This window comes from Panicum virgatum, chromosome 2N (genome assembly GCF_016808335.1).
Source record: "Panicum virgatum strain AP13 chromosome 2N, P.virgatum_v5, whole genome shotgun sequence".
Lineage (NCBI taxonomy): Eukaryota > Viridiplantae > Streptophyta > Magnoliopsida > Poales > Poaceae > Panicum > Panicum virgatum.
This window is the reverse complement of record NC_053146.1, coordinates 69,197,407-69,210,290: the sequence shown is the minus strand read 5'-3', so window position 1 is coordinate 69,210,290 and position 12,884 is coordinate 69,197,407. Positions and strand designations below refer to the sequence as shown.

At 53.5% G+C, this 12,884-nt stretch overlaps 3 protein-coding genes across 4 annotated transcripts; 1 reads left to right on the top strand and 2 right to left on the bottom strand.

The window, feature by feature from the left end:
- Positions 1–2,480: 2,480 nt before the first annotated feature.
- Positions 2,481–6,634, top strand: LOC120662193 (zinc finger CCCH domain-containing protein 53-like). 2 transcript variants are annotated; one of them, XM_039941316.1, is made up of 9 exons: positions 2,481–3,741; positions 3,837–4,016; positions 4,102–4,287; positions 4,413–4,492; positions 4,578–4,808; positions 4,940–5,054; positions 5,215–5,442; positions 5,538–5,616; positions 5,758–6,634. In XM_039941316.1, the coding sequence occupies exons 1-8, from the start codon at positions 2,798–2,800 to the stop codon at positions 5,569–5,571; spliced, it is 1,998 nt and encodes a 665-aa protein (XP_039797250.1). In that variant the 5' UTR covers positions 2,481–2,797; the 3' UTR covers positions 5,572–5,616; positions 5,758–6,634. The 2 variants fall into 2 exon arrangements, with proteins under 2 accessions (XP_039797250.1, XP_039797251.1); XM_039941317.1 differs by having other exon boundaries at positions 2,484–3,741; positions 4,943–5,054; positions 5,758–6,630.
- A 2,029-nt stretch (positions 6,635–8,663) lies between these two features.
- On the bottom strand, positions 8,664–9,856 carry LOC120659049 (protein PYRICULARIA ORYZAE RESISTANCE 21-like). Its single transcript, XM_039937121.1, has 3 exons — positions 9,654–9,856; positions 9,443–9,524; positions 8,664–9,333 (listed from the first exon to the last, which is right to left on the bottom strand). Exons 1-3 carry the CDS (start codon positions 9,663–9,665, stop codon positions 8,741–8,743), a joined length of 687 nt encoding a protein of 228 aa, XP_039793055.1. The 5' UTR covers positions 9,666–9,856; the 3' UTR covers positions 8,664–8,740.
- A 1,179-nt stretch (positions 9,857–11,035) lies between these two features.
- LOC120659048 lies at positions 11,036–11,873 on the bottom strand. Its single transcript, XM_039937120.1, has 2 exons — positions 11,705–11,873; positions 11,036–11,601 (listed from the first exon to the last, which is right to left on the bottom strand). Exons 1-2 carry the CDS (start codon positions 11,759–11,761, stop codon positions 11,155–11,157), a joined length of 504 nt encoding a protein of 167 aa, XP_039793054.1. The 5' UTR covers positions 11,762–11,873; the 3' UTR covers positions 11,036–11,154.
- Positions 11,874–12,884: the final 1,011 nt, after the last annotated feature.

The following is a 12,884-nucleotide window of genomic DNA, read 5'->3' as shown; positions in this document are numbered from 1 at the left end:
GGAACCGAGCCAGCTCGAATTCCACAGGCGGTCTCCCATGGACTCCACCCAAGCAGGCGGCGCACCACGTCTAGTTCCGCCTCAGTCTGGAAACGGCGGGGACGGACGAGGGACGTCATTTTGCTGTGGAGGCGAGGAACAATATGCGCAGAAGAGCAAGGGGCGAGGAGGCTCGAAAGCGAAGGGGCACAAAGGCTTGAAGGAAGAAGGGGAATGCGAAAAGGAAGCCGCGTTCAGCGGCACGGTCCTTTAATAAGCCTGACCAATCCAGCGCGCCCCGAAACCGTCGCTGGAAGTCCAGCGACACTCATGCCTAGAGTTAGACACCTAGTCCATGACAGGGGGCCCAGGCCCACCTATTATGAGACGTGGGTAACAAGTAAAGGTGTGAAAAAGTGGGATCTGAACCGTCGCCCGCGCACTAAGCGAGGCGGAAACTGAGCTGACGTGTGCTCATGAAGCGCTAGCAAGACCAGACTTTTCGGGAGCTGCGCTGGTGGTAAAAATTCCATTTACCCCAGCCGCAATAATGCCGAGTGCCGCTCGCGTGACTAGTGTACCACTGTGTGTGGGGGCCACGAATCAGTAAGCCGTTACGATGTGATGAGGCAGCGAGAAATCCGATGGATGGTCGAAGTCGGACAAGACTCCTGCAACGCGCACAGTCGAGCGCTGGATGCAACCAAGTTGATCGAAGCAAGGTCACAGTAGTGGTCCCACCTTCGGGTTCGTAGCCTCTCTCGAGGTGGGTCCGGGGGCCACTGTCAGTACCCCGGGATCGGGGTACCCCCTCCTGCTGCGTCGGGCAAGGACTCGCGTAGTTATCCTAAACTACGTGCTGAAGAGCAGAGCAGCCGGACCCCTGCGGTCCAGAGTCCACCTCGCCGAGCCAACGGCCCCGGACGTGCTCTCTGCTCGGGGGAGGGTCCGGTGACGCCACGTGTCCCAGAGAAGGCAGCGCCCTGCGAGATAGCTGGGGGTCCCCGGACCCCATGCCATCCGGACCCCCCGGCGTGCGGGGAACCAACATTTCACCTAGGAGGGGTCCGGAGCTGCCACGTGTCCGCAGGCACGGGCACGAGTCTTCCGCCGGAAGACTCGCCCACCCACCGCATTTAATGCGGGAGGCTGAGGCGTGTCCTGCCGCCGCAGAGCACGGGGCAGCCTTTGCCAGACTCCACTATTGGTCGTATATTACCAAGGTGCACAGTGCAGCTGCAGGCACCGCGCACGCGGTGTACGTTAGTCTGCCGCATTAAATGGATACGACGGCACAGCCCTTTCCATCATGCCGCCTACGCCGCAAGTTACGCGGCATGAACAGCATGCGTGGCGCAGCCTATCCGGATAGCTGCAAGCGCCGCACCAACATGACAGGGCAAGACCACGCCGGTCGGAGGATCAGCGTCGGTCAGTACATCCATGCGGACGAGGCAGCGAAATCCCGGAATAAGATCTTCCTCAGTCGTAGCACCATAATAGTGCTAGGCGATATGTTATTTAAATACATCCACATTGGGCCCACCTGTCGGGTACCAACGGCTATGTACGCGCCTCCCTTTGACTATGAAAGGGGAGCACACGCTAGTCTCAGGACAAATTGACTCAAACTCTCTCCCTCACACTCTCAGCTCACCAGCTCGAACCACTCTCGAGCAATCTCTTGTGAGGACAAGCAATACAACACACAGTGGATGTAGGGTATTACGCTCCGGCGGCCCGAATCACTCTAAACCTTTTGTGTTCATCTTGTTCTTGCATCTAGATCGGACTAATCTTAGCTACCCCCGAGTTCATTCTCTATTAGGGCTTAGTCGGGTGCATTCTGCCACCCGGCTGGGTTTACCACCCGACAGACATATATACTATTTTTACCCACATGTCATTAACTCATGCGAGCCCCACATGTCATTGAGATAAATTTGATGATTGATATGAACTGCTATGCAAAGCTGCAGGTAGTATTCAACAAGAGCAAACAGAAGGTAAATAAATTATAAAATACATCTCTTCTGTCAATGTAAATTTTTTTAAAAACATTAAATAAAAAACTAACTATGCGCGCTAATAGAGCGCGGGCCACCTCGCTAGTAGTAGAAAAAGAAAGTCTCGAAGAAACTGTATTTTTCGAAGTACAGTATGGATCATGTGCTGGTAATGGATATGGAGATCGCCGAGGAACCATCAGAGCAGCATCGACCGAGGAAGAGTGAAAAGAAAAAACAAGGCAGAAAAGAAAGGGGCCAAGCCAAGTAGCCAACACGGTGACAGATGCTGGGTGGGGGCCACGGAGATCTAGATCTATCCACTCCGAAAAACCAAAACTAAAAATTAAAGGAAATGCTCCGAAAAGCCAAGGCCAGACCAAATTCCGTCAAATATCCGCAAACCACCCTGGGAGAATCGGAATTCGCATCGCCCGGTCCCTCGTCCCCTCCGCGGCCGGCCCCTCCATCCCGCCCGCGAGAAAGCTCGAGCCCAGCACAGTGAGAAAGGAGCGAGCTTATAGATAGATAGAGAGATGGCGATGCAGCGCGAGGTGCGCACTAGGCCCCGCTCCTTCTCCCCGTCCCCGGTAGAGTAGCAATAGCAAGTATACTATAGCATAGCTTGCCCGCCGCCGCCACCTCTGGGCTTGGGGAAATGGAGCAGCCGCTCACTGCCTCACTGGCGCCGCACCTAGTGAAGTGAAGCTGCTTTCTTGAGCTCCAGCACCCAACACGAGGGGGAGAGAAGTAGCTCTCGTGCTGTGATTGCTTGCTTCCGTCCGCTGCAGTCGATCGAGGAGCCGCTGGCCATGGACGCCTACGAGGCCACCAAGGTGGTGTTCTCGCGGATCCAGGCGCTCGACCCGGACCACGCCACCAAGATCATGGGCTTCCTGCTCATCCAGGACCACGGCGAGAAGGAGATGATACGCCTCGCCTTCGGCCCGGAGGCGCTGCTCCAGACCGTCATGGCCAAGGCGCGCAAGGACCTCGGCCTGCTCCCGGCCACGCCCACCTCCGCCGCCGCCGCCGCGCACTCGCCGTTCCTGCTTTCGCGCCAGAACTCCGGCCGCTGCGGTGCCGCCGCCGGCACCGCGCCCTCGCCGCTCTCGGTGTCGTCGCCCTCGTCGTGGGCGCCGCCGCCCGTGTTCTCACGGAGCAACAGCGTCAGCAATGGCGCGGCGGAGGAGATGGCCGGCGTCGGGGAGGAACTGACGAGCCCGGCGAACGGGAACGGCCCGCCGTCGCCGTTCTTCGCCGCGCCCGCCGGGGACCCGCTCCTCGACGAGCTCCAGATGCAGGAGCAGCTCGCGTTCCTCAACGACGCGGGCGCGGGGGCCGGGCACCAGCTGCCCCTGTTCGACGGCACCGAGCGCCGAAGCCCCGGCGCCGGTGACGGCGGCTTCTTCCCGTACGGGAGCCTCGGGTGGGCCAGCGGCGGTCCCGGGCACCGGCGCAGCTCGTCGGTGAGCGAGCTCTGCCTCGGCGGGGCCGACGGCTTCGGCTTGAAGCCGTGCCTGTACTACGCCCGCGGGTACTGCAAGAACGGCAGCGCTTGCCGCTTCGTGCACGGCGACGACGCCGGCGCCACCATGGAGCAGCAGTGCCAGGACATCCTCCTACTCCGCTCCAAGTCCCAGCGCCTTGGTGCCGGCGCCTTCCCCTACTCCCCAACCGGCTCGCTCCCTGGCTCCCCCTCGGTGGCCAGCAAGTGCCTGAGCTTGCTCTTGCAGCAGCAGAACGAGAACCAGAGGTGCGGCACCGTTCTTGCCAGTAGCCATCCCCCAGTCACTCTACTCTGTCCACGCTCGCCCGGACTCACCCTGGCTGGCTCTCCGATTCTTGCAGGGCGGCAGCTGCAGCGGCCGCCGCAGCGCTGATGCTGGGGGGCGACGAGGCGCACCACAAGTTGATGGGGCGGCCGCGCACCGACTTGGCGAGCATGATGAACCCCGGCTCGCGGCAGATTTACCTCACCTTCCCGGCGGACAGCACGTTCCGCGAAGAGGACGTCTCCAACTACTTCAGGTACACCTCGATCCTCTGCTCTGCTCTGGCAGGGGAGGGGGCACGCAGCTAATCATGCTCCGGCGATCTGATCTCCTTCCTGCAGCATCTACGGCCCCGTCCACGACGTGCGCATCCCGTACCAGCAGAAGCGCATGTTCGGGTTCGTCACCTTCGTCTACCCGGAGACGGTGAAGCTGATCCTGGCCAAGGGCAACCCGCACTTCATCTGCGACGCGCGCGTCCTCGTGAAGCCCTACAAGGAGAAGGGCAAGGTCCCCGACAAGTACAGGCAAGCCGCGCTAGCTCCTTGCCATTTGCCTTGTGCTTCCTGCAACTGCAGCAGCGACGGCGGCGTTGGCTTTTCGCTCTACCACACCGTGACCAATTAGTTGCTACTCTGCTGTTGCTCTGCAGGAAGCAGCAGCTGCAAGGTGAGAGGCTGGATTTCTCCAACGGGTTAGACGCCAAAGACTCCTTGGATCTGCACCAGCTCGGTAAGCCATTTCAACATCAGCTCCGATGTTCATATTTGGTGCTCGAATTATTGAGTATGATGATGGATGCAATGCATGCTGTCAGGTGCGAGGATGCTGCAGCACTCCAACAGCGCCAACGAGATGCTGCTGAGGAGGAAGCTGGAGGAGCAGCAGGCAGCCGAGCTGCAGCAGGCCATGGAGCTCCAGACCCGGCGCCTGATGGGCTTGCAGCTGCTAGACCTCAAGCCACGCTCTTCGCCGAGCCCCATCGGCATGCCCTTCAGTCCCACCCGGGCTGTCGCCTCCCCAACCGTCGATTCGCCGCCTGATTCCGGTACGGCAAGAGCGCCATTTTGCTTGCTTTTACTTGTCGGCATGATGCCATGCCCACAAGGGCAGGTTGAGTGAGCTGCTGGTGATATTCGCCGCGCTGAACTAAACTTTTACCGGATACCCCAATTTCAGCAGTCGATCAAGGCAAGGGCAGCAGCTTCCTTCTTCCCCAGAGGCGGGCGGTCAACGGAGGCGATAAGGAGGAATCTAGCGGCGAGGCGAGCCCGAACGCAGACAGTGACCAAAGGTGAAATTAACGCTAAACAAGTCATTATCACCATCATTTGTTGCGTCCCTCACATTTTGCTTTCATCCAGCAGCGCAGAGAAGCAACATTTCACCAACTCATCTTTGGGCACACTTTTTTTAACACATGACATTGTGGTGTTCATTTGTTCTCCCCGCAGCGCGGAGCATAACCTGCCGGACAGCCCTTTCGCGTCGCCGACCAAGTCAGCCGCAGCATTTGCTCATGATCCTTTCACACCCACGGAGTCGGAGATCGCAGCGGCGGCCTCTCCCGGGCGCAGCACCGCCTCCTTCGCCGGCATCAACAATGGTGGCCTGACTGCCCATCTCAGGCCCTCTGCCCTGGACATACCTTCGCCAAAGCCATACTTCTTCCCCATGTCCAGGTATGCAATGTAATGTTTTATCGCAATTTTGTGCGATTCTGTCTGGGCGCCATGATTTTCTGAATGCTTGGAGTGCACCATGCAATCTGTTGCAGGCTGTCCTCCGATCGCGGCGCGATCGGGATGTAAAGTTGTCCTCAATGGGAGGGAGTATGATACTACTGGCTAATCATAGTAAGCACTTGATCGTCTTCCTTTTGCGAAAGCCCGTGGCTCTCACGCACTGAGCACCATGCTTCCAAAATGATATGCTTTTCAGATGTGGAATGATGGTGTTCTTACTTTCGTTTTGCCATTCTGCCGTTGATCCTGCAGGAATACTTACTAGAAGCAAAGAAAGAAGATAGTGGAGTATAGGAAAAAGAATGGAGAAGTTGCAGCATAGTGTTAGTTCAGTTCCCTTTTTTTTCCTTTTCACTTTCATGAGTTGATAGACTTTATGAAACAAACCACAAGTAGGAGAAGATGCCAGCCATGGCCGCCCACAAGCTGGGAAGCAGCTAGCAGCAACAGATTAGTGCTCTCCTGTCCACATTACCATCTGCATTACTACTAATTACTACCATTAGTGTACTTACTGTTACCACCACCAGTTTCCAGTATCCAGTTGATGTATTACTAGCACAGTAGGACCTGACCTAGTAGCTCCATGATATGCTACTGCTACAACAGCCACTAGTTCATACTACACTTGACAGCACTAGGTGTGATGCTTACCAACCACATGAAGATAGGTAACTCTACCTTGTTTGTTTGCCTGTATGCAAACAGCCATGCAAGGCAGTGCGCAGATGTGACAGGCTTTGGCTTGGAGGAGGTTGGTCCAGTGTGTGTATTGTATGATGTAAAAAGATGTCACAAGATGGAGAAACAAACGAGTGCAGTGTAGGTGTGTGATTGAAGGACCACCACCGTCCGCAGTCTGCTGATGCCGAACTAGAACCAAGCTGTTTGTCAATATAGGAAGGAGAGGTGTCAGCGTTGTTGGCTGGGTGGGGGGTTGTTCATGGATGGTCCCCTCTTCTTTCAGCAGATGCAGCTCACTACAAAAGAAAAGATGTTTCTTTTTCCTTTTCGTTTTTTTTAACTTTTGCTTCTGTCGAATGAATCTGCTGTAGTGACAGTGTTATTGTTATACATACAAATTAAAGGAAAGAAAGTGAAAGATATGGAAATAAATTTTCCCTCTGCCTCTGTGGTTTGCCGGTGCCTGCTAATTCATCCCCCTACAAATTCTTATGCGAAAATAAGTCTCCCAACCTTTTTTTTTCTCACTGCGGCAAGAATACCTGGTTACAGTAGTAGTTGCTGCTCTTAGAAACGCAACGGAATGTTGGAAAAGAAAGATGATTGGTGCTGGGTATAGTTTTGGTGCTTTTCTGGGGCCGGGGGACATGACAATGCTTTTGGGGATGCCAGGCTGCTAGTGCGATGTACGTACTCCGGTGAGGTATCCCCATCTCAAGATGAGAGCGAGATGGATCTGAACACGACCGGTAGCTCGATCCAGCACTGAAAAAGAAGATACCGCCACAATTATTTCCTGAAAACCATCTCCAGAGCGGTCAGCTTCTAGTAGTACTAGTACCTGGTGGTCACGCGATTAGCGAGCTGAGCTTGGCTGAGTAATCGGTGGCAGCAGATTACTATTATGCTCTCTGCTTGCTGGGTGAGTGTGCGTCGCTCTCTCCGCTCCTCTCCTCGCTGGGGATTTGATGGCCGGGAGTGTGTGGCTCCGTTTGTTAATTGTTAATGCCCGGTGGCGGAAAGCGCATGGCGCTTTCTCAAGACTGATGCGAGCAACTCTGCTTTTCCTCCGGGAAGGAAGGCTGGCTACTGATGATCAACTGCAGGAAAAACAGAATGTAACACGGGCCTATTACTATGACCTACGTGCTCCTAGGTAGCTTTGCAGCGGTGCCTAACCCTAGTTAGTGTCCCTTTCCCCGTCCACTGCAGAGCTCCGACATCTTTCAAGACTTCCTGTTCTTCTTGCCTGCTTTCCCTTGCGCATATAGGAGTAGAAGAAGCACGATGCACGCAGTCGGTCATGCACAGACGCCACAGTATCGGCGGTGCTGATTGCTGAAGCCAGTCTGGTTGGTTTGTTGAATGCCGATGCGCCTGCAAGGAAGGCACGGTGAGATCTGATGCGTTTTCCTGCTGCTAGCTTGCTTGCGCGCTGCACATGACATGCTGCTACAAGACGATTTGCCAACAACTACCGGAGCCGTAACTTTTGAACAGATCCACATGCAATTGCAACTGCAAGTCTGCAACGCATGCAGCGTAGCAGTAAACAGGACTCGATCTTGTCGTTTTTGCATGGCCAAGCCAAAGCATTGTTTTTTTTTCTTTTTCTTTTTCTTTTGTTGCGCTGTGGCGAACGAGAAAAGGCCGTAGCATTTCGGCGTCCCATGTTAGTTGTTGGCACGTGAGGTATCGAAGCGCAGCACAGAGAGAGGATGCATAGGGATAATGGCGTCAGTGAAAGTATAGGACCGACCGTGCAACTCTTAGAATTACTAGAAAATTATTTGCCTATATTGCTACGGACGATAAGTATTAGTATCTTGTACGCAGGGGCGGATCCAGCGGTGGGTCTGGAGGGGGGAAATCCCATGAAGTCCCCTCCTACAAATTTGTGGAAGAAGAACGAGGGTATATGCAATCAATGCCGCGGGCATGATGTATATATGCAATCAAGATACATGGTTATACTTGCACGTCAGCTCGCTGCATGCTCGTGTCAGCGCGCGGCGGCACACCGATCTATCTGATAGATGCCTGCGCCACACCAAACTGTGGTCCGGTCCGATCCGGTCGGCGGCCGGCCTTTTTGTTTTGCGTGGTCACGCACGTATAGTAGTATATATACGTGCACCTGCACGTACAGCTACATCATAGATCACTACGGCCGGCCGGAAAACGAGAGTGATCGATCCCTGCTGTGCTATGCTATCCGGGAGGCATATGCGACCATCGGATGGATCTCTGCATGTGCCCACAATGTATTTTCTCATCGGCGTCAACCCATCTCTGTATTTCGGCCTATTATTCCGCGTCGACTAGCCCATCTCTCTATTTGGGCCCATTTATTATTCTACTACTACTGTACTGAGTCGACTCTACAATAATATGGGCCAACAAGAAACCACCACAACAACAGTCAAATAGCTTGTCTGCTATAGTTTATTCGGAAAGAAAATACTGTCTTTTTCTTTTTGCACATAATGCATGCTGGTATATATTGATCATGGATAAACAAACAAATCAGGAAAACTAACTGCAAGCAAAATCACATGATGGCACACAAACTGGACGGGTACTCTTCGTAGCTCAACTTGGTCTCCTGCACGATCTTGCACCCGTTGCACCCTCTGCACAGCGACGGCCCCGGGCAGCACATCGGCGCCCATTTCTGAGGGGGCTGAACCGGCGCCATCCCTCCCCACGGCGGCCACTGAGGCATCACGTGCTGCGGGTGGTGGATGCCCCCCCAGTGCGCTGGCTCCCTGCACGGCCACGGGTAGCACATGCCGCATATGTTCGTCAACTGCAGGTTCACCGCCGTCGATGGCGATTTCGCCTTCTCGTCATCACCCTTCTTCTTTTCCTCGGCAGGTTTCTTCTCTTCCGGCTTCTTCTTTTCTTCTGGTTTCTTCTCCTCCGGCTTCTTCTTTTCCTCGGCAGCAGGTTTCTTCTCTTCCGGTTTCTTCTCCTCCGGCTTCTTTGCCTCGGGCTTCTTCTCCTCTGGAGGCTTGATGTCCTTGATCACCCCGCAGGCCTTGCACCTCAGCTTCATGGACAGTTTTTCTGCGTCGAAGGGGCCCGAGATGGTGACCCTGTTCTTCGTGTTGTCGAAATCAATCTTCCTGATGTTCTCCTTCGCTGCAAGCAGGTCGAAAGGACAAAATGAGGTGGCTTCACTTCACATAGCGCGCGCGGTTTCGTGAGATAAAACCTGGTTGCAGGACCGAGATGTCCTCCAATTACGTACGTTGGAGTTTGCAGAGGACTTTCTGAATCTTCTTGTAACATTTCTCGCATTGGAGGTCCACTTCAATGATCAAGATAGAATCCTGCTGGTAGTTAAACAAGGCAGAATGAAGAAACCAAAAGCCTAAGAAATGTTGCACTACAATGCAATATCAATTTGTTTCAAGAAAAAAAATCTTTAACATGGCAAGTTAAGCCACAACTTAACTCACCTTTGTTGTCATGGCGCACCGCAGCTGATCGACGATGTCCCTCAACAACACGTCTTCAGTTCAGAGAAGCCGGAACCGAACAGAGAAATATATAGGCGTCTCAATCTCACGAATCGTCCAAGAGAGAACAAAATGTCAATTGGAATAGTTGGTGAGGAAGAATCTCTCAGCACATTGGCGAGCTTCCAGAACCTAATCCTTCTTTTTTTTTTAGTACGATCGATGTGATTCCTAACAACAACCTTGTGCACGCCCTCAAAAAAAAAAACTTGTGCACCATGATTAGCTAGGGCAAAGAATCTTCGAAGTTCAGAACATATGGCCTGTCCAGTGACACTAATACCAATGGTGTCCAAAACGTGGTTAGTTCGGAAACTGCTGCTGCCCAAAACCACCGAACGTGCGCAAGCTCTGCACCGTCGAAACAATCACCGACCTTCGTCAGCATGCACATGACATGAGGCTATATAAGACGAGGTTTCAACGATGGCGGCGAGAATCGTCATGGCGTTCTGGTTTACTAACTTCTCATTCAAATTATTAAGCGCTAATCAGTCGGATCATCTCATCTCCAAGTTATCGCCAACCTCCTCGATGCATCATGTTGTGTAGATGTGTGATAGCCCGCTAAACCGACGGACATGGTGGTCCTAAGTACTATCGAGAAGAATTGAGGCTGTGTTTAGTTCATGAAATTTTTTGGGTTTTGGTACTGTAGCAATTTCGTTGTTATTTGACAATTAATGTCTAATCATAGATTAATGAAGCTTAAAAGGTACGTGTCGTCATTTACAGGTAAACTGTATAATTAGTTATTTTTCAACTACATTTAATGCTCCATGTATGTGTTCGAAGATTTGATGTGATGGATACTGTAGAAAAAAATTTTAGAACTAAACGGGGCCTAAGATTTTTCATGTTGCAGAAGAATTAAGATTTCTCATGTTCCAGAAGAACAAACCATCCTGTGTTTCTGAAACTGCTCAAACGCTACTTCCGTACACTACTAGAAAACAGGCCTTCAGCACCGGCTGAGAAGAGCCAAAGGAACCGGTTTTCCAACCGGTGTCCCGCAACTGCGACCAATGGCCTGCCCTTAAGACACCGGGTTTTTCAACCGGTGCCTTAGGCTTCCATTGGTACCGGTTGGAAAGACCAACCGGTACCAAAGAGGCTGCCACCACCACTAGAGAAAGGACAATCAGTACCCTTTGCTACCGGTTGGTTAGCAACCAACCGGTACCAATAGCCCCCACGCTCGTTCCGCTCGCATCGCTCGCACCCCTCCCGTTACGCTCCCCGTTACGCTCGCATCTTCTCCCGTTACACTCGCACCCCTCACAGATAGTTCTGAATCAACCACAAAATACTGAATCCATCGATACAAAATTTACAGATCCCACAAATCATTTGAAGAATCAAACACAAATACTGAATCGATCGATACAAAATTTATAGATCCCACAAATCATTTACAAGATCGATACAATCCATACCATCCCTATTTCAGAAAAGTTTCAAAAAAGAAGGAAAAAATCACCCAAATCCGTCTCCCGCAGCGGTGGCCGGCAGTGGCCTCCCGCCCCGCCTCGAGGAGCTTGGCGATGTCCCTCCGCATCTGGCGGAGCTGCAGCTCCCGCCGGTTCCACAGCAGCTTGATCCGCAGGATCGTCAGCTTCAGCAGCATCTTGCTGCGCCCCGACCACGGGCACACAGCACCAGAGAACCCAATCAGAACCGGGACCACACGAATCGAACAGACAACCAAAGCTCCACCAGAAATCCCCCACCCCAGAAACAGCAGTATAGCAAATGGCACGCACTTACCATTATCCACGACGGGGCTGGAGAAGAACTCCGGCGGCGAGCTGCTGTGCCTGACCAGCAGCGCCGGGTTGCCCTCGAAATCATCCAACATCCAGAGATTCCCGGTCAGCGGCTCCGGGAGCTGCACGCCCACCACAACGACAGGGGAGCAGCCAAGCACACCAGCGTCAGGCTCAAATCTCACAGCCAAGACCTTCTCAAGAACATGACCGAGACGGACATACCTCGAACTGCGGCGCGTGGAAGCCGACGGCGACGCCGGTGGACTCCGTCCTCGCCATGCGCACCCGGAGCCGCCCCCTGCCCACGGCAGCCGACGAGGCGAGGGAGCCGCACGGGCGGCGGTGGCGAGGCGGGAGCGCTAGGAGCCGCAGGAGGGGATGAGCAGGCAGGCCCGCGTCCGGCGACGGCAATGGACACGGCGCGCTCTGCTCTGCTAGACTGCTACGACCCTGAAGGCTGTGTGGCTGCGGGCTCGCTGGAAATGCTAGCGGAGCTGCAGCTCCTGCGCGCCCCGCAGCGGCGGCCGGCGCTCATCGCAGCGGCGGCTTGCGCTCCCTAGCGCTCCAAAGGAAAGGATAAGGTAGAGAGATGAGAGGAAGAAAAATGAGAACGGTAGAGTAGAGAGAGGACGTCCAAAAACTTAGAAATATCTGAACGGAGAGGCCGCGCACCATTGGTACCGGGTGGTGGTTTCCACCGGTACTGAAACTCGACTTTTAGTACCGGTGTGTGCTATCACCCGGTACTAAAAGGTATCTCTTTCATTAGTTCCGGGTTCTGACACAAACCGGTGCCAATTCTTAATCATTGGTACCGGGTTGTTCTATGACCCGGTGCTAAAGGCTCTCCTGGATACTGGTCTAGATCAAAAGTACCAGCTGGCCGTTGCACCCGGTACCGATGCTCATATTAGTACCGGGTGAAACAACAAGTGGTATTTTTGGTCTGGACCGATGGCCCGTTGAAGCGTCCCCTCATAAGAGAAGACTTAAATGTGATACAAACATCAGTCCCAGGAGGCTGATGGCACATTTATTACATCAGATGGTTCATTACCGTACAAACCTCCGAGGAGGACACTCGATACAGATAATAATAATAATAATAAGTAACCAAGCTACGACATAACACCAGACCGCGACCCACATGGGATCTAGCTCGGGCTCAGAGTACTGCGCTAGCGAAAGCATCTCGAACAGGGTCGGTTCCACAGGCAAGGTTGGGTGTAGAACGATAACCCTACTCGGCGTCGCCTGGTACGAAGTCTGGGTCTTCTTCTGTAAAAAGTAAGAATGGGGTGAGTACAACGTACTCAGCAAGTCCAACCACACCCACGGAGGGGGGTTATATCAGAATAACATGCTCAGGTAAAACAAGGATAAGGTTATGGTTTTAATTTGT